Genomic DNA, 20,941 nt, shown 5'->3' with positions numbered 1-20,941 from the left:
AATGAAAAGAATAACAATTGCACAAACAAACCATGCATCACAAGACACCAAAGTGAAACACTGTAAGGGAATAAAACTCTTCTAACTCAACAACCAACAAAATATGAAGAAAGAAAACTAGGTTTAGCTTCATTGATCTATCATCAATAGATAAAGAAAAAAAAATCTAACTTCCTCTACCTGAATCGTTTTTCCAAGCCCACGTTTGTTGCCCACTTTGCAGTTCTCAATCTTTACTCACTTTCACGATTCATCTCTAGTTCTTTCTTCTTTCCGTTTCTCGCAATCCTCTTTTCCTTCCCTCCTTTCCTTATGCCCTTTCTCACCCCTAAACAAACCTTATTTAACCTATCTAATATACCCTAACAGTCATCACTCTATCTTCTGAAAAACCCTAGCATTAAACCTAACTATTTCAATTATGATTTTGGAGAGAAAATAAAACCATATTTTCTTTTCTTTAAATTGACAACAATGAAAAAAAATAAGGAAAAGTTAAACTTGCTGCAACAACTAACGCAAGAGAGAGAAAATATAAAACTTATGTGGGCTCCATAGTAAAGGAAAAGAGAGAAAATAAAGTAACAAATAAATAAAATACACCCAACAGTTGTCCAACCAAACTCAAACCCAAGTCCATGCACATCTCAAACATATATTTCAACCATTGAAGTACATGATTTCTTATGATTTCATGCGCTCCAAAAATTTATAAATCATGTATATCATATTAAATATAATATTACGAATTAAAATAAATAAAACAATAACTTAAATCACTCAAATAATCATTCATATTTCATAATTCAATAAAATAATTAATTTAAATAGATCAACAATTTTAATCAAGACATTATTTTTTCTAAGTGTTTCTCTTTATTCTATTTTATTTTTCCGGGTCTTACATTAGTCTCCCAAATGGTGATATGTTGGTTGAGCAACCAGTCTCACAACACATAATTGGTCTAACACTAGTCTCCTAAATGACAATATGTTGGTTGAGCAACCAATCTCCCAACACATAATTGGTTGAGCTTTAGTCTCCCAAATGACAATATGTTGGTTGAGTAATAAATCTCCCAACTCATTAGTCGAGCAAATAGTCTCCTAAATACCGATCAATTGGTTGAGCATCAGACTTCTAATTTGGTCGAGAAATTTATTCTCTCAAAAGGTTAAGCATCAAACTGTCAATATAAAAATTTGATCAAGAAATTAATCTCGCAAAAGGCAATTAGTTGAGCATTAGTCTCCAAAAGACGAATGAGTGACCTATTTAGGCATCTAGAGCAAGCTTTCAAGGTGCTCTCTCAAAAGAAGCATTATGGTCTTCCAAAAGGTGTTTGTCTTCAACATTTTTTCCTTCTAGCCTTTACTCTCCAAAGAGTTAAAGGCTGGGGGGTTGTGTAGTGATAGGTCCAACCAGTCAACCTTTTTTGAGTAAGTCATTTTGAATAGGTTTCCTTCTAGCCTTTATGCTCCAAATAGCTAAATACTAGGGCATTGTGTAGTGATAGGCCCAATTAGTCGGCCCAATAGCGATATGATACTTTACGAGGATGAAGGTTAGACACTACCTAGGAGGCCACATGATGATACATAAGGGGATTAAAGAGACAAGTCAGATAACATATTATAGAGAGTAAAATGGTGCATTAAAGAGGCATTAAGGGAACGTTAAGGGGACAAATAAGCTAAGGAGACTAAGAAAAGGTGGGATAAAGAGGGGCACATGACAGGGAAAAAGGAAGAACACTTTGAAGGTTCTGTCTGATCAGACTCCACTATTTTCGGCTATAACAAGTATGTTTGAGAGTTGAATGTTGTTATTTTAAGTTTTTAGTTACATGTTGTCTTGTATGAACTTATTTTTTGATAATGGAATTGATTATTTTAAGGTTGAATAACTAAGACTAGGTGTAGGATCTATGGATCTGGATAAATTTTCTTGTGTTCTTTCTACTACTTGATCTTTTTTGGATTTTATTGCTTTCTAATAATGTATCAATCTAGATTCTCAACTTAACTGCATCTAGTTTTCTAAGCTGAATTTGTTTTAGAATGAAATGAAATCTTTTGTGAGGCAGTTTTAAAACTAATTCATCCCCTTCTTGTTTTAACAAAGCCATTCATTACTTTCTAACAAAATGTAATGTTTGATCTAGATGTATTGAGTTATAGAGGGGACCATATAATTTTCTTGTAGACATTGTTGACTACCTTCGTTGACTCATTTTCTACTCTAATTGTAGGGTGTATTGGATTTTTCATTTCTTTAGCATCAAACAATTTCAACTCCTTTTGTAGCTCATTAATATACAAGGTTTGATGTTTGTAAATGACATCATTTGATTGTTTAATTTGTAGGCCTAATAATAATCTCAATTACTACATCTTGCTCATTTCAAACTCATTACACAATAGCTTAAATAATTATTCAATAGAGGTTCATTAGTAGTACCAAATATAATATCATCAACATATATTTAATCGATGAGGAAATCAAAGGAGTAATCTTTACAAAATAGAGTAGTGCCTAATTTTTCTCTATGAAACTATTTTCTATGAGAAAAAACGTACATGTTCATACTAAGTTCATGATCATACATAACTTTTTAGAGTTTTAAAGCATGTTTTGGAAAAGTAACACTCTCAAATTCAAAGGATTATCTGACGTAGACTACTTCTTTAATTAGAATGTTGATTAATGCATATTTTACATCCATTTGATACAACTTCATTTTATTAAAGGTAACAAATGAAAGTAAAATTTATACTACAATTACCTATAGTCTTGCAACATAAGCATAAGTTTCAATGTAGTTTATACCTTTTTATCGTGAATAAACTTTGACTAGAAGTCTTGTCTTGTTTATATAACCTTACCTTTTTCATTAAATTTATATTCAAAGATCCAATTAGCTTCTACTATTGACTTGTTTTATAGTGAACTAACAAACTTCCATATATCATTATTTCAAACTTTGTTCGGTTCTTCTTGTATAGCCTTCATCGAATTCTTAAAATCTAATGCTTCACTATAGTTCGTTGTTTTATATTTTGAAAATGAAGACAAATTGTACTTTGATGACGATTTATTAACCACCATTTTCTAGTAAGTGTATTGATACGTAATAGTATCAATAAGTGTCATATTCACAAAAATTTAATAAGTATATTGATAGTTAAAAAATTCAATCATCTATTATATCTATTATATTATTATGATATATATATATATATATATATATATATATATATATATATATATATATATATATTTATCGTGAGTGTTATGGTTTAATTGATAATAGTGATCGGTAATAGTATCGTGAGTGTAACGCCCACAAAATACTATTATCAATTAAATCGTTACACTAACCATAAATATATATATAATATAATATAAATCTTAATCCCATAATAAATTTAATTATCACTTTTAAATTATTTCATATATACTGTTAACATGAAAGACCGATACTTACACCTCCCACTTCCTCTCTTATTTTGTATATATTTATCAAATTGACGCGCACTTTCTGCCAGTAATATATTATTTATTTATAACATACGTATTCACATGCTTAAATTATTCTAACTTATGAGTTGAGATAGACTGAAGGTATATTAAATTAATCATCAAATTATTATATTTTATTTATTCAAGTTCATAAATACATCAATCTAAATTTAAATTATTTTTTATATAGTTAAACTATTTGGATAATTTAACCTACCAAACTTTTCACAAACAGGGAGTTATTGTGGTCAAGGTGCCCATTCTGTTCTTAACAATGTATATAATAAACAATCTTACTTTATTTGCTATAAAAATGTTAATTATCATTTTTGGCACACCCATAACTAGTTCATTATTATTTTTAGAATATTTGAGATATCAGCAATCATGATTTCCATTCATCATGTAAAATCTATACAAACGAAAAAAAATAATAATAAAAAAATCTGAAGAAATATCTCCGAAGAAAATGATAATTATCATGCAAACCAAAGCGTTGCATCCACCCTTCAAGAGTGAAATGTGTCAAACCTATTTTTAATATACCTTTTTAAATATATTTAATTAATTTTTTGAAACTTACAAAATTATGAGTTTCATGTCATATTTTAGTAAATGTCGTTTCTTTTTCATCTGATTCTGTATTCTTTTGTAATTTTTAATAGATACCCACTTAAAAATGTTAGAAAATAATTATTTTTAATATTTTTCCTTTAAAAAAGTCAAAATAAGACGATATTTAATTTATATCGATATATTTTGCTTACTTTTAATTTTAATAATAATAATAAAAATAAAAATAATCGGATAATAGAAAAATAAAGCAGGAGAACTGGGCTAGTGTTGAATCTTGAGCATTCGTGTCAACGGACGCCAAATACAATTTCAATGTGGCAAAATGTTAGGAATAAAATATAAATACACACGCCAAAGATATTATTATTATTATTAAAATTTAATTTAAATATGAAAATGGACGAACTTTATAAAAAACATATACTAAGATATTATGATACATAATTAATGTTATCTGCTTTTTATAAAAGTTATACTCAATATAATTGTTTTAGTTAAGAATATATAAAATCCTGAACAAATATCCCATATGGCAGTGTACAGAATTTTATGACAACTATTATATATACTAAATTAGTTAATTTTTAATAATTATCTTAAAATTAGATATATAATCATGTTTGATTGGTTGATTGTGGATATAAATTAAACACTGAATTTTTTTTATATAGTCCTTAAAATTTAAATTGTTTTTATTATTTATGCTTCCATTTTCTAAATAAATAATATTTTACAGCAAATTTTGCATATGTTTTTTTTTTATGATAAAAAGAAGAAGAACACGTTATTAATTTTGATGTGCTTGTCTTTCTTCCCTCCAATCATTTTCCCCTGTGTCTTGTTTTTCTTTCTTTATTTTTCTCTCTCTCTCCCTTTGATTTTCCGGGAAAATTTCTCTCACTCTTGCTCTCTGGTTTCCCGGCGACAGAGAAGGAAGCAGAAGAGTAGAAGGAAGACATTTCTCTGCTTCTACGGAAACTCTTCCCTTCACTTCCTTCCCTTCCTCTTTTCAATTTCCGTGATCATCACAACTATCTCCACTGCTCAATTTCAATCCTCCATGAATCACCTCTAGCCCCTCCTCTCTTTCCTTCTCTTTCATAAGGTACTCTTCTTTTTTTCTTTTCCTGTTCAGTTCCTAGTCTAATTCTTTTTTGTTGCTGTTGTTGTTGTTTTCTTAATTCATGCTTTTTCAAGTATTAGGGGTGTGTCAAAATTAGTTTTTTCTTTGAAATTTTTGCTTTTTCTCACTTGATCGGGTTTACTGGCAACTTGGTCTTCCTTGTCTTTGTGCATAAGATTGAGCTGTTGATGAGTGATGAAGAGCAGTGTTCTTTGGTGTGGGGTCCCGGTGGTGATGGTGTGTAATCTGAGTGTAACTGTCTGTGCTTAAAATTTTGGTTTGTGGGTTTTGGTGAAGTTGATTAATTTTCTTGGTTATGTTTAGTTTGGTGTTATTTTTGGTTAAGTTGACCATGTGGTCTTCTTAACCTGTTGTGAAATGCGTCAGCTATTTGAATGCTCTTTTGTTTGGTTTTTTTTAGTCTCTCCTGTTTAAGTTTGTGCTGCTATGGTTTCCGTCTATGATCGATTTTACTGTGGTTGCTTGTTTGTGTGTTGTGCCGTTGGGAAGTACTTTGGTTGTTGGGTATTCTATGTTTTTGTTTTATTTAATCTACGGAAACTTTCCTTCCTATGATAGAATAGGATTGTGCTTTTATGCATACAGAACTAAGGCAACCTCTTTTGATACTGGTTAGGTCGAAGCTTGAATTTTTCTAATCAAGATTCCTTCTATGTAATTGTGATAATGATTAATCAAATTAGAAAGAGCAGTGTAATGGTTGTAAACTGGGCAAGTGGCCAGCTTGTCGAGTCATACAATCACTTAACTCTTTGTAGGTAAACTTATCTAGGATAACTTACCGAAAAAATAAAAAATAAAAAATAAAAAAGGATTTTCTTGTACATTAAAGAAGTTAATAAAAGAAAATTGCTGATAAATAGCTTATATATAAGTTGATTTTAGTTTACGGAGTTTTTTTTTTTCCTTGTTTTTCTCCTAAGATTGTTTCTGGAAAATTTATCCAAATGTAGCCCTGTTCAACCAAAACCAATGATAATCACCTCGCCATATCAATATTATCTTGAGTTACATTGTAAAATTTCTGAATGCCTCCCTCCAGCTCATAAACGATGTCTTGGTTCAAAATTTAACTAGCATCGCAGAGGTATTGCATATTAGCATTTTATTCAGTGACCAAATTTTATTGTTGTGCATAATCTGCCACTCTCACTTTCCTTGTTTACTATTTCTGCTTTTTAAGCTCGATGCAGATTACCAGGATAAGTTATTGTCAGACATTTACGCCAGATGATTTTTTTTTGTTTGGCCCACAAGCAACATTTGATTTTTAATTAGAATCATGTTGTTTTGCTTTGCATTGCAAAGAGCCTGTTAATAAATATGTTTCTAGATATGTGTTATTTACCAAGTCAATTAGTTTGTTACTGAGATTAGTTTCAAAGTGTCTGTGCTCGATATTCAGTGTAAGTGAGAACACTACCATTAGTTTCAAAGTGTTTGTGCTCAATTTCAATATGATTCCTTCGAGTTTTACTGTCATTGCTTAACCTTACTAATTGGTATATCTTTGTTAAAATCATGCTCGTTAATCTAAATGGGTGATTGAACAATTTGAGCAGCTTCCCTGTGGATTTTTCCTACTAAGTTGAATTCTGTTACCTAATGAAATGATTCAGAATGTATATCTTATATCTGTTAAGTGTTAAGATCATGTTCTTTACTTTCTGTCTTCTCTAAATTGGTGATTGGGGTTCATAGGGCAGCTCCACTGGTACTGTGCTTTTGTCAGTTGAATTCAGCATGTAGCACTGGGTTTGGGATAATTCGGTAGTTCACATGACACCATTCATGACTTCTGTAATGATGTGAGATATATCATAGGTTTCACCCTTGTTCCATTCTCCTAGCGTCACACTCTTACTGGGTTGCTCATTTCTATAGTATTGGTTTCATTCTGTGAACTTCATCCATCCAAATTAAATATAAAAGTTATACTGATTTGTACAATGTCATGTGTATAGTTGTTGCTTAATTCAACTTACTAGATATTGATAGTGGTTGTAATCTTTGCTCCAAATATTATACAAATGATTGCATCTTACTTCCGTCTTTGTACTCACTGAGACAAAGTCAAGAAAGGTATAAAACTACCAGGAAATCTTTGTCTGTCATTGATGAGACTAAATTGTGATGCATTCTTACTTGATTATGGCAGTTTTCCCATTTATGGAACACTCTTCACACAATATTTATGATGTCTTCAAGTAATTGATTTAGGATATCTGATTTTCTGAATTCTCTTTTTTTCTGTCACATTTTACAATATTCTTAGAAAGTGACTGAAAATGGACAAAAATTATGGGGATTCTTCATCAGCTCATGCTGCCACAGGTTCTCCTCTTTGTCAGTAATACATACAACTCTTCTACAGTAATTATTTGCCTTTTCAAATTAGTTTGTGTTGTTTCTGTAGGTTCATCTGAGACTTCCTTGCTTAATGCTCGGAAAAAAGTGGCAAGCAGTGCATGGGGAATACCACGAGCAACTGATGTGTTCCATGATTCAAGTGATATTAGCTTGTTTTCCAGTTCACTGCCTGTTCTTCCACATGAAAAGTGTAAGCATGAGATGATTTTCTGGTGTACAGATTGCAATTATTTGAAATATTTATTTAGAATCTTCCCTTATTTTTCTCTTTTTTAATGTTGGTATGCAGTAGATTTGACTGATTCTGAAAATTATACCCAACCAGTTGATGATAACTTGCTAACGTCAGAGAAAATTCATAAAGAAGATGAGGGACACGATCCTTTTGATGATTTTGAAGCCAGTGCAGTAGGGAACATGCTTCCTGACGATGAAGAGGAGCTTTTAGCTGGGATTATGGATGATTTTGACCTCAGTAAATTGCCCAGCCAACTGGAGGATTTAGATGAAAATGATCTGTTTGTCAATGGAGGAGAATTTGAGATGGATTTTGAACCCCAAGAGAGCCTTAACATTGGCATTTCCAAGATAAGCATATCAGATGGAGTTGCTTCAAATGGTATTGGTCACTATGCTATCCCAAATGGTGTTGGAACTGTGGCTGGGGAGCATCCCTATGGAGAGCATCCATCAAGGACACTATTTGTTCGAAACATCAACAGTAATGTTGAGGACTCTGAATTACGAACACTATTTGAGGTATTGGACATTTGCCTCGTGCTTCAATAGCATTATATTTGCTTTTAAACTCAATGCTTAATGTGTCTGGTAATCATGATTTTACTTCTTTAATTGCAAAATGCAAACCTAAGAATATGAATTAAGATAAATAGTTGAAGCATTTACATCGAGTCAATCCTTCAATAGAGTTGTCTATATATAAAGACAACTGTGTTTGGCAATCTTGCTTTTGCATGTTGAATTATTCTTAGTTGGTTTATTTGCTCATAGGGAGATTTCTTGCTTAACCTTTTAAAAATAAATTTCCAAGTAAACTACTTCTGTGGTTGTTTTAGTGATGAATTTTTTCGTTATGAAGTTAAAGAGTTCCCTATTATTCAACCTTTTAATCTGTTAGCTTCTCTAAATTTGGCAAGAGTAATGTTTTCCAATTATCTTGTTAAGCTTGAAATTTAGTAAATATGAAGGTAGCTATTTTATAGTGACTAGACTTCTTTCATTAATAGAACCAATGATGTTATATGTGCATCTAACACGGGCTGGGAAAAAAATATGTAATTCTTCAGACATGTTCATGGAGGAGAAATATTTTATTCACTGAACTGATGATTACAGATAGTGTCTCTTAATAGAACAGAGAAAACGAAGTAGCAGACTAACCGAAAAGTAACAAGCTACACAGAAGCTTATTATGCTATACTTTAACATTATACTATACTCTAACATCAGTTAATGAAATATTTACTATTCAGTTTTTTGCATTCATTTTCCTTTTCTCTCCTTTTTGGTTTCTCTGATATCTATTAGTAGTAATGTTTGCATTTTGGATGAGTCATGGATTATTAGTGCAAATTTTGCTACAAAATTGGTTTGTAATTGTTTTTCCTGACTGATTATTAGTGTGAATGTCTCTGTCAATATAAATTATTGTCTAAGTAGCACTTTACTCTTAGGCGCTGGGGGCACTATTCTTTCATGTTGAGCCTGAATTCTAAAAGAATAGTATATTTTAATATAATCTGTTGTCACATTTACTTTTACCAATAAAGAGGGAACTAATGATCGCTTGATTATTTTACTAAGAATGTAAAAACTTAAAAGAACCGTAAGTTGTCATTTGGCTTTGGTCAGTTGGTGATAAACGTCAATGGATAGAGGTTATGGATTTCTACTTAAAAGATGAAGAGAGGTACAGGTGTGTTTGTTGAAGAGCCTTGATTTACCTTTTTGTACTTTATTGACTTTCTGATTGTTTACCTAGTAGAATTGGTGTGACAAAATTCTAGTGGGAGCTTAAATGGAGTATGTTTTAGTTATCCATTCTCCATTTATATACAACTTGAAAAATCATTTTCAGCCTTTTCTTATCTATTATTGTTGATTTTTTTTTCCTTTTTATTTGATAGCAATATGGGGATATCAGAACTTTGTACACAGCATGCAAACATAGAGGCTTTGTGATGATATCATACTATGACATTCGAGCTGCTCGAACTGCCATGCGTGCTTTACAAAACAAACCCTTGAGACGTAGAAAACTTGATATTCATTTTTCAATTCCGAAGGTTTGGCTTTTGTGGCATTACTTGATAACTTGTTTTTTTTATGTTGCTTCTGTGTTATTTCATCTTTCTTCTGCTTGTTTCAGGATAACCCTTCAGAAAAAGATATAAATCAAGGAACCCTTGTAGTGTTCAATTTAGACCCATCAGTCTCAAATGATGACCTTCGGCAAATATTTGGGGCTTATGGTGAGGTCAAGGAGGTAAAATCTGTTTATTTGTTCATCTCATTTTCATTTGCCACAGCTTAATTTTTATCCAGTGCTTGGAGTAGTTGTAATTTTGTGTTCAAATTTCAGATCAGGGAAACACCGCATAAGAGGCACCATAAATTTATTGAATTTTATGATGTTAGAGCAGCAGAGGCAGCTCTTAAAGCATTAAATCGAAGTGACATCGCTGGGAAACGCATAAAACTTGAACCCAGTCGCCCTGGTGGAGCACGTAGAAAGTAAGTTGGATTTTATCCTTGTTTGGCATCACATATTTGCTGCATAAATAATTTTTCTCCCTTGACCTCATTTAGTGACATACTAGAAGAAAGTTTTGACAATAGACGTATACCCAAGAATATCTATTATGTATTTCCTTTAACATTTGTTATCCTTAAGTGATCGTATAAATATTCCATTTGTATAAGTGAATTTCAGTTTCAATACATGGATTTAATTTAGCTATTCTATTTACTCTGACTGCCACGCCTTGCATGTTGTCATGCCAATTTTCATTTCATCTGCACACTGAATGCAGTATTGTCTTGCGGCCTATGTACTAGTTACTCTGTAGGGAATCTTTAGGCTTCTAAGTCCTCGTAAATTTATAATTTGAATCTGGAAAGAAATAGATGTTAAGAAATAAAGTTACCACTTCTGTATTCTAAGTTTTGTGCCGATCTGTTTTGAAATATAATACACTTTTTGGTGGATGTATGAGGTCTGTGCAATATAATTGATTCTGTTGATCTTTATTCTCATCTTTATGTGGGACTCTGAGTACATGTCTTTGCCCCCCTTTTTGTGACTGTACAGTGTGCATCATTCCCGTTGACACTTGAGGCTTTGGCCTTTTCTAGCTTTCATCTGTTGTGCCTTTTTTGTTTTTGTTTTCTCTTGGCCTTAGTTTGATATGGTTTTAGTTTAGGTAATATTATGCTATATGTCCTTGTTCCGCTGATAAAGTTATTATTTATGTAATTAAACCTATAAGTAAACTAGTGATGCATTTTCTCGTGTTAGCTTGATGCAACAACTAAGTCAAGAACTGGAACAAGATGAAGCTCGAACTTTTAGACATCAAGTAGGTTCACCCGTGGCCAATTCTCCTCCAGGTAAAGATCTCTTAAATTCAATCATTTTTCTGATTCCAATTCTAGTTTATCATTTTATAAAGGTATTTTCAGTAACTTGATAAATTAGTTATCAATTTTCTCGCAGGTAGCTGGGCACAATTTGGAAGTCCAGTTGAAAATAATCCATTAGGTTCTTTTAGCAAGTCCCCTGGTTTTGGTCATGCCAGTCCCATTAATACCACCAACCATTTGTCTGGATTGGCTGCAATTCTTTCCCCACATGCAACAACCTCTCCCAAGATTGCGCCAATTGGCAAGGATCCTGGAAGGACTGCAAATCAGCTGTTTGCAAACTCCGGGTCAACTCAAGGAGCAGCTTTTCAGCATTCTATGTCCTTTCCTGAGCAAAATGCAAATGCAAGTCCTAGGCCTATATCTAATTTTGGTGAATCAAATTCAGGTGCATCAAGTATTGGAACGCTGTCTGGTCCTCAATTTCTTTGGGGAAGTCCAACTCCTTACTCTGAGCATTCAAACACTTCATGGTCTTCATCTTCTGTGGGACTTCCATTTACGTCTGGAGTCCAAAGGCAGGGTTTTCCATATACTAGTCATCGAAGTCCTTTTCTTGGTTCCCATTCCCATCATCACGTTGGATCTGCTCCATCTGGCCTTCCACTTGATAGGCATTTTAGCTATTTCCCTGAATCACCTGAAGCTTCTCTCATGAGCCCTGTTGCGTTTGGGAATTTAAATCAGAGTGAAGGAAATTTTATGATGAACATGGGTGGTCATGCCTCCATAGGAGCTGGTCTGTCAGGAAATACTGCTGAAATTAGTTCTCCCAATTTCAGAATGATGTCGTTGCCTAGGCCTGGTTCCTTGTTTCATGGAAATAGTTCGTATACTGGACAAGGAGCAACTAACATTGATGGATTAGCCGGACGTGGCCAAAGTAGACGACCTGACAATGCTGGGAACCAAATGGACAGTAAGAAATTGTACCAGCTTGATCTAGACAAAATTGTCAGTGGTGAAGATGCAAGAACTACTTTAATGATTAAAAACATTCCTAACAAGTAAGAACAACTAAACAAGTATCCTAGTGATGTGATTAATATACCAACAATTTAACAAGGATGGTAATTGGTGAATTTCTTGATGACTTTGTGCTGTTCTGGTTGGTTTTAAGGTATACCTCAAAGATGTTGCTTGCTGCAATTGATGAGAGTCACCGGGGTACTTATGACTTTCTGTACTTGCCAATTGACTTTAAGGTATGCACATCGTGCAATTCTTTTTTTATTAAGGTTGGGGGATTTCTCATCCCAGAATGACTTATTTCTTCTTAATGCCTATTTTTGCCTGCAGAATAAGTGTAATGTGGGTTATGCTTTTATCAACATGGTGTCTCCTTCACACATCATCCCCTTCTATAAGGTTTGAATTCTATACATTTTAACGTCTGAGGTATTCGTTACTATTCTTAAATTCTCATGTGGTTTGTGATGTACGGACTTCCTGAATATGAGATTGTATGGAATTATCCAATTTCCTTAATTTCAAAGGTAAACTTGAATATAAGATTAAAAGTGTTTTATTGATAGTTTCTGGTAATTTGCAAGTGTTGAAACATGTCCTGATCTGGAGAAGTATACTGCTAAGAAGTCTATCATGAAAATTTATGTAGGCCTTCAACGGGAAAAAGTGGGAGAAGTTCAACAGTGAAAAGGTTGCTTCACTGGCATATGCACGGATACAAGGAAAAGCTGCACTTGTGATGCATTTCCAGAATTCAAGCTTAATGAATGAGGACAAACGATGCCGGCCAATTCTCTTTCATTCAGAGGGCCAGGATACTAGTGACCAGGTAATGTAATGTGATTACTATCCACTGCAATTGCCAGATTGCTGCGTGAACACATTGGTTCTGAACTTAGATGTCATGCAAATCTTAAAAATTATAAGTGGATTGGAATTCATGATTTATACATTTTCACCTTCAATTTTCGGTTTACAGCCATTAGGATGAAGCATTAGACTAGTTCAAACATCAAGGATATAATTTGTTTGATGAAGTTGAGCTTAGCTAACATAAAGTTGTGTTTCCCCGAAGACTAAAATATCATAATGTGCTTGTAAGCCTGATATCACTGTTTCTCAAATTTAATTGTAAGACAATAAAATACTACAAGAGTGGGCTTGACCTCAAGCTTCATGGACTCAACAACTGTTCAGCACCATAGGTTTACATGGACATGAAGTGAAGTGGTTAATTTTCATTTAAGAAGTTCTAGAATTTATCTTGGAGAAGGGAATTTTATGTTGGATAAGTTGATGACTCCATATTATTGGAAATTTGAAGTTGTGCGTCCTACCAAGTTCCAAGTGAAAATTATCTTCATTTATTGTTTTCTCATCAATTTTGAAGCACCAAGTTAGAGTTGGTCTACCATTTTCATGTCAATTATGAAGGTATCAAGTTAGAGGTGAAAACTTAACTCCCAGATGTATACAACCGTTAACTTAAAACTGTTTATATCCTGCAACTTAATGTTGACATGAAATGAAAGGTACGGATTAGCGTGAGCTCATGCCCTTTGCTTCAAGGGAGGAGCACTGAAATGAAAATAAATAAGGGTCGGGTTCTCCTCTGTAGTGATTAGGTTTGAAGGAAAAGCCAGGCTCACTTTGTTGGTTTAACGAAAATGCCCTTTGCTAAGTCACAACACATTAATTACAGTACGTGAAAATGCTGGTCTTGAGCCCACATAATCATTATGCTTCCACCATAATTGACTATGTAGGTTAAAATTGTATAATATGAACATACTAAGTGTAGCATAATCCATCATGATTAATCATAACTGATTATGCACTCACACAAGGGTAATACGTTCATTACACAAAATACAACCTACCATATCTTTTCAATCTCTTCCACCTAATTGAAACAACCTAATTTTCTTTTCTATTTCTCTTTATTTTCTTTTCCATTCCCTTACTGTCCATTCACTAATACAAACAAAGACCAAATGTAAATTACATTGTATCTATTTCACCTTTCGGGAGTTGTTTGATTGTGATGTCACATTTGAGCGATCGGTTCACTTTTCCAGTTGAAACATAAACTGCTGAATTGCTTGACTATATTTTTCTCATTTGACACATTAATTGATCAGTTATTCCTTTAATAACGTATGATTTCAATGGTTTATCTGACAAATTCTTTCACTGCTTATCATCTAGGAACATTTTCTATCCAGCAATTTGAATATATGCATTCGTCAACCAGATGGATCCTATTCAGGTGACTTGTTGGAGAGCCCGAAGGGCAATTTGGAATTAGAGAAAGATTAACCATTTGTTAGACACATTGTTCCTAGCCACAATAAATGGGTCTGGGAGTTCTAACTATTGCATTGGTGATCCTAAGGTGTACAAAGCTGATTCATAAAAAAAAAAAACAAAAGAAGTTGTATAAAGATGAAGGAAGCAACCCAGTTATCAGGGGGTGGAGACTTCGAATATGTCAATAATCATAAAGGATGCAGAGAGCAGCTTGTTGATGTGTAGAGAAACCATTGTTTTACAACCAGTGGAAAAGAATAACTTGGAGTGTATTGCTGGGTGGTTAGTTTCTAAAGCAGCATGCATACCAGATTGTGCAGGATTGACTCTGTCTGGGATTTGTTATTTTTTATTCCTCTGTTAAGGCTCTTGTGGCCATTTCCTTATATGGCTAACGTGTATATGAAAAAAAAAAAAAACAATTTATGGGGGAATAGTTTGTATAGAATGGGAACAGGGAACTATCTTATTTATGAATCCAAAAAAATGTGAATGTCTGTAAAGATGTGATGTTGTGAACTTGTTTCATGCCGTTACATTTGTGCTTTTGAAATATTGGAGGCTCTGTAAAGCACTGCTTTACCAAACTCTGTTATAAAACTGCGACTTTCTCATATATTAATGTCTCATAATTTGTACATGGATACATGCATGTAAACATTTTAAGTTGGGAAAGGTTCTTTGGAATTATCAGATGCATTCTCCTGTAGGGCAATTGAAAAATAAAAAGAATCGAGCAAAGCAAGGTTGTCTGATTTTATCTATTGATGGCTCCAAATTATTGTTCCTTTTTATATATATGGATGGTTGCTTTTGAGCATAATTCTTACAGTTTGTTAGTGATTGAGTAGTGTAGGTCAGTCAATTTATTCTTCTTTATCTGAGGCATCTTATAATAAAAAGTTGTGAGTGTGTTTCTCCAAATTCTCAAAAAACTGGACTTTTAATACAAAGGAGAAGAGACATAAATAGAAATAAAAAGAAGAATTTTGGGGAAGAACCTTTGAAGTTTACACCGTGGAGGGTTCGACTTTCTGCACTTCAAATTATTTTAGTCGTACCTTATTCATTTAATTCAAGAATAGATTTTAGAAACACATTTTATCTTTCCAAATTATTATTATCAATTTCTCAAGGTAATTAGTGACAAGAGAATATCACTTCTTTGACAATACAAGCCCATACCATTCTTAGTGTATTTGTAAGAGAAAAAGCATTTCATCTGTTAAATTGAAAAGTTGATGACAATATGAGAAGCCGACTAATTATTTTTCCCATCTAAGTAGTACATAAGCATCACCGTATTTTTGAATAATTAACCCTTTTTAGTCACTACAAAGATTTTTTAGTCGGACCTCGTTAGGCATGAATTCCATCAATGATTAATTCTGATGCATGTTCATGAGTAAAATATTAAGGTAAGATTAGAAGATTATACTCAACCCAACTCAGGTTACAGTACAGTCTAGAACATAAGAAATTAAACTCACAAATTTCTTTGTGCTAAAGCTCAAAGCAATGCATAGTACAAGTGAAAGGATGTTATTGTAATGTTAAACAGGGATAAAAATTGGACTTCCTTTTAACAGTTCAATGTTTTTTCCTCTTGAATAAATTTTGCCCTCATATTTGTAAAGCATCGGCAATAGACCCGGCTAGACTCAATACTTCAAAAGGAGCTTTATTTGCAATAGCTTTGACAGTAAGAGGGCAAGAATCTGTGATCCAGAAGTAGGAAAATGCCTTCTCCAAGGACCCTGCAAGTTGAATAAAATGGTATTAACATTCACATATATGACAAATAGAAGAATGCAGAAACTAGAAAGCAAGTGATATTTAAGCCAGGACTAACCATTTTTATGAATGAATCGCTCCCATGATTTGTTAGGGAACACTCCGTGGGTGACATAGGCACTCACCTTTGCTGCACCATTGGCTGCCAAAACTTTCTAGAGGAACAAAACAGTAAAAAGAGAGAAATGTTCATTAGCACTTACATGCAGAAGAAACATGCATTGATTATTTGACATATGTACAAAGAAGCATTGATAATTGATGATTGATGAATGTATATGCACATACAGATTAACTTTTGCTTAGTTTAAGTTGGCATAGCTAAGATCAATAATTAACGACAAAAAATAGTCTCATGTGACAATGGCTTCAAGCAAACAATTTTCTTTTGACAGTATCACCATCTTTTTTCTTTTTGTATTTGCAAATAAAATATTGACCTGACACTCAATCAAGGTGCCTCCAGATTGGACCAAATCATCAACAATGACTACATGATGACCAGAGACATGGCCTTCCTTGAGCCGAACTATCCTCTTGTCACCTTCACGAACCTTAGTACATACAACCTGTCACATTCAAAAACAGACAAATCTATAAGAAAAAAAATAAAAATACAAGTATAAATTAATCCAAGAGATAGGAGACTCACCACTGAAAAATTATCAAACAGCTTGTGGAATCGCTTCCATGCACCATCATCTGGAAATGCAATAACTACCTGAAAGTAACACGGAAATTCGTTTTAAAAATTGTGATCGAAAACACAAAATATAAAATATCCACTCTTTTAACATAACAAGTTGATCAACAGACAAAATGTGAATGAAATAACACAGAATACTCACATTATCAGCATCGGGAAGCTGGCTCAGACGTTGCCTTAAGAGAGGAATACCCGTCTCAAACAAAGGCAGGACTTCATCTCCAAAATAAAACCTCTCCTGCATAATGCAAAATCATAAGTAAAATTACAAAAACTTTATAGTATGCTGCTACAACATCAACTACACAAAGAAGCAGACCATTGTTGCAAAAACTCAAGGGTATTAATTACAACAGTTTGGGTGTTAATTAGTTAAGGGAAAATGACTCATTTTGTCTTGTGTATCATTTGAGCAGTGAGCTTTAATCATTGAGAAGAAAAGACTCTTTTGTCAAGGTCAATCTCTTGGAGGAGAGATATTCTTCTATTTTCTATTCTTTCTTTTCAATTCAATAAAATCTTTATTTTCTTCGCCACTTCTATTATTCATTCCTAAGAGGTTTCTACCAAGAATCAAAGATCTCCTCAAATCTAAGAACATTAAAAGAGAAAAACACAAGTTTTACTACGCTGTTGCATAGCTTAAGCAAGTCAAAGTATATGAGCAACAACTGAATAAGTTTTTAAAACAAGTAAAAAGGAAACATGTATCATTCATATGCCTTAACAACTGACTGTCAAACCACATATTCTGTTGAATGGAGCCTTCACTCATTCTTTCAAGAATTCCTACTTCAGTGAAGAAAAGTTCTTTGAAAGACAACAATAAAGAGTGCATTATCCCATCAAGCATAATTTAAAAGAGATTATGCAACGAAATTTCCATTAACAACAAGAGTATATTGAGTAGCAATTCATAAGGACTTCAAATTATACAGTACAAAAGCAAAACATAGTACTTCCTTCCAATGCAGCAAACACACAAACCTGCAAGGCATGGATGTCATATATGACTAAGCTAGTCGGGCCTCCTCTTGAAATTGGAATATTTGACAACATCCTTGCAAGGGTGAAGGCAGTTGCTACATCTCCTTCTTCCTCCATTCGCTCAAAAGATCCAGTTGGAAAGAAAGGCAATACCAATGTGAAGGAAGCAACAAATAGACGAGGGAGTGCATATATGACAGAAAGTTGTTCAAAGACATGTGCTGGGGAGCTGAAAGATGCCAAAAAAGCAACATGTTGGCCTCGGAGTTCTTCGGCATTATTTATATATAAATTTGGAAACCCATCGGCAAATGACCTGAATAAGCATGAAATTGTTAAGCATTTTCAGTTTTTGTCATAAAAACGAGAAAACCAAATTCATCTTGCAGTTTGTTTGTAATAATGTTATACAGGTCAAATGTGGTTTGAGGAATTCAGATCCCACACGTCCAGGATATGAATCAGAAGAAAATACATCATGACAAAACTGAGGTAACTGGTACAGTGATATTACACTGTAAATGTAGAACGGAAATAGAGTAATTGTTATAACTAAATATCACCCCACGAGAAAATATCTAAGCAAATTAGTCATGAAAAAGAATCAAAACGTAAGTACACAACTAGAGGAACCTGGGAAGACAATAAATTTCCCCTGACAAAATCCTGAGTTTACCTAATTTAGTACTCTTCATTGACATACATTATATAATCATCGTGTTATCATCAGCACCATCACTGAATCTATAGCTCTCATTCCTCTGTTTACTATGAATCAGTTTCGTCCTCTTCAATATCAATTTCTTTGAAGCATGAATCTTTTGAAATTGGCCTTTTTTAAATTTTTTGCTTGTTGCATGCTATATGTACTCATCTCTCAAGTTCTAGGTACTCTAACAAAACCCACCGTGTCAAAATGTCTAAAGACAACATCTTAGCATCAATTAGAAAACCACCTCTCCATTGCATCATTCACTATTTTGAGATATTACCAAAGGAGATTAGATACATCACAATGTATTTATCATATGTTACAAGTAGTTTTAAGCTCTTGATTCGATTAAAGCTTGATCATGTAACTTTTTATGCCTAAGTTGCTTGCACCTTTTGGGGTGAAGCTGTAAGATGAAGTAAAGAATAAATAAAAAACAAACAAGCATTTCTCTTTTACCATGTCAAAGTAAGCTAGATAGTTGAATTATAAATTTACATGCTAAAACACAGTCCAATTCTCATCACCAGCTAAGTACGTAGCAAACAGAAGATAGAGAATACAACACACTTCAGATCCTTCACAATTCCTATCAATTATTCATAATTGTCAAGTAACGCATTGAGGTCTTTCCCCAACCACACCATGCTTCAGTTCCAGCCAATGTAAACTTTCAAAGTTCTCCATGCCAAGACTATCTCAGTTCCATCTTAATCAGGCACAGGTCCATTAATCTCAAATCAAGAAAATACATTTCTTCAAAGCCATCCTAGTTAGTAAAGAGGTCACAATTATGACCCATTATTAGAACAGGGAGAATGCATCAAAGCTGACATTCCTTAATATATATTTCCAGGAATATATGAGAATTTCATCATTAGATTAGTTGCATTAGTATTTTCTCTCTGTTTCTTAGGCTTCTCATTTCCTCCCCAAAATCCAGACACAGATTTCTCCTAAACCCTGTCCTCCTTCAATCAAAACAAACTTGTTATCCAATGCCAGCCCTGAAGAACAAATGAAGCTAACAAAATGACACTTTTTTCACTGAACTTAAATATCCAGGCTTAATTTAGCTTAAGTTCCGAAAGTCTACATTATTATCTTTTATCTATCCAATAGCAGAATTTTGGCTGAAAGCCAGTCTAATCGCGGAGTTAACATGTTAACCAATGTACCCAAGTTGACAAAAGCAAAAGACCTTTCCAAAGAAACAATCTTTCATTCGTTTCCATCAAACTTCTGATAAAAAAGTCTAAGCTTTGAACAACATACAACAATAAAACACAACATAATCTCGAAAGAAACCCAGAATTAGCAAAGAACAAGCTAAACACAACAGAACACAACGCAAGCAATTGAATTCACCAACCGAAAATGGTCATGAGTACAAAGAGAGAGCAAACGTGTGTGAGAAAGATACCTCCATTTGATGTTCTGGAGAATGATGTGGGGAGATAAGAGAGCAACCTTGTGGGCAAGTTCTTCACAGTCAAGGGAGTAGAAGAGGTTCACCTGCTTCTTTGGGGACTTCACCAACGCCATTATTCTCTCTCTCTTCAACAAAAAGAAAGGTAAAAGCGTAGAAATCAAGCAGAAAAGAGAATAAAAAGACAAGAAAAAGGAGATTTTGGAGTGTGGTGTGGTGAGGACGCAAAGAACACGGAAGGAAGAAAAAGGACCTAGTAGCTGCGTAGCGTTTGGACACCAATACAGTCAAATTCGCTTCTGAATATTAAGGAAAAGAAAAAGGAAGAAGATACGTTGACGGCCGTTAATGGGAATACGTCCATTTGACCCCGATACACGTGACATTTATATTAATCTTTTCAATGTTCACAGAATATAAGAGGGCAAATTGGTAACTGTGATTTGGGGTCTTTTTGAATTTCCACTATTTTTTTTATCCGTGTATAAGAGGGCAATGGAACATTAAGCTTCTTTAAAAACTAATTAGTTGAAGTCGTTCCAAGTAATATAATGCAAAATTCATATTCTTTAAACGGTAGACGTATAAATTCTCACTTTCGGGCGTGGGCTGAAAAATTCTCACTCTCTCACCTTACCCCATTTTTTGAAACATTTTTAAACATAACCCCTTTTCTCTTTACTCTAAAAAATTCCCAAACCTCTCATGCTTCTATTTAGAAATCCCACCCCCATCCCATTTGTTGTAAAACAAGTATT

The 20,941-nt window shown here is 33.5% G+C and overlaps 2 protein-coding genes across 6 annotated transcripts; one reads left to right on the top strand and one right to left on the bottom strand.

Moving 5' to 3' along the window:
- Positions 1-4,913: 4,913 nt before the first annotated feature.
- On the top strand, positions 4,914-15,195 carry LOC114188786 (protein MEI2-like 2). Of its 4 annotated transcripts, none has more exons than XM_028077430.1 (13): positions 4,914-5,204; positions 7,519-7,577; positions 7,660-7,803; positions 7,939-8,372; positions 9,761-9,919; positions 10,003-10,119; positions 10,216-10,367; positions 11,152-11,243; positions 11,350-12,283; positions 12,397-12,481; positions 12,576-12,644; positions 12,895-13,074; positions 14,454-15,195. In XM_028077430.1, the coding sequence occupies exons 2-13, from the start codon at positions 7,532-7,534 to the stop codon at positions 14,562-14,564; spliced, it is 2,523 nt and encodes an 840-aa protein (XP_027933231.1). In that variant the 5' UTR covers positions 4,914-5,204; positions 7,519-7,531; the 3' UTR covers positions 14,565-15,195. The 4 variants fall into 4 exon arrangements, with proteins under 4 accessions (XP_027933231.1, XP_027933228.1, XP_027933230.1 ...); XM_028077427.1 differs by having other exon boundaries at positions 7,903-8,372; XM_028077429.1 differs by lacking the exon at positions 4,914-5,204 and adding an exon at positions 5,269-5,459 and having other exon boundaries at positions 7,903-8,372.
- Positions 15,196-15,957: 762 nt separating this feature from the next.
- LOC114186770 (ribose-phosphate pyrophosphokinase 4) lies at positions 15,958-20,519 on the bottom strand. Of its 2 annotated transcripts, XM_028074780.1 has the most exons (8): positions 20,437-20,519; positions 20,178-20,311; positions 18,043-18,358; positions 17,198-17,293; positions 17,002-17,070; positions 16,790-16,918; positions 16,408-16,504; positions 15,958-16,312 (listed from the first exon to the last, which is right to left on the bottom strand). In XM_028074780.1, the coding sequence occupies exons 2-8, from the start codon at positions 20,297-20,299 to the stop codon at positions 16,179-16,181; spliced, it is 963 nt and encodes a 320-aa protein (XP_027930581.1). In that variant the 5' UTR covers positions 20,300-20,311; positions 20,437-20,519; the 3' UTR covers positions 15,958-16,178. The 2 variants fall into 2 exon arrangements, with proteins under 2 accessions (XP_027930581.1, XP_027930580.1); XM_028074779.1 differs by having other exon boundaries at positions 20,178-20,519.
- Between the last annotated feature and the right edge of the window lie 422 nt (positions 20,520-20,941).

The sequence above is a fragment of the Vigna unguiculata genome, chromosome 6 (genome assembly GCF_004118075.2).
Source record: "Vigna unguiculata cultivar IT97K-499-35 chromosome 6, ASM411807v1, whole genome shotgun sequence".
Classification (NCBI taxonomy): domain Eukaryota; kingdom Viridiplantae; phylum Streptophyta; class Magnoliopsida; order Fabales; family Fabaceae; genus Vigna; species Vigna unguiculata.
The sequence above is the reverse complement of the archived record's forward strand: the minus strand, read 5'-3'. Positions and strand labels throughout refer to the sequence as shown.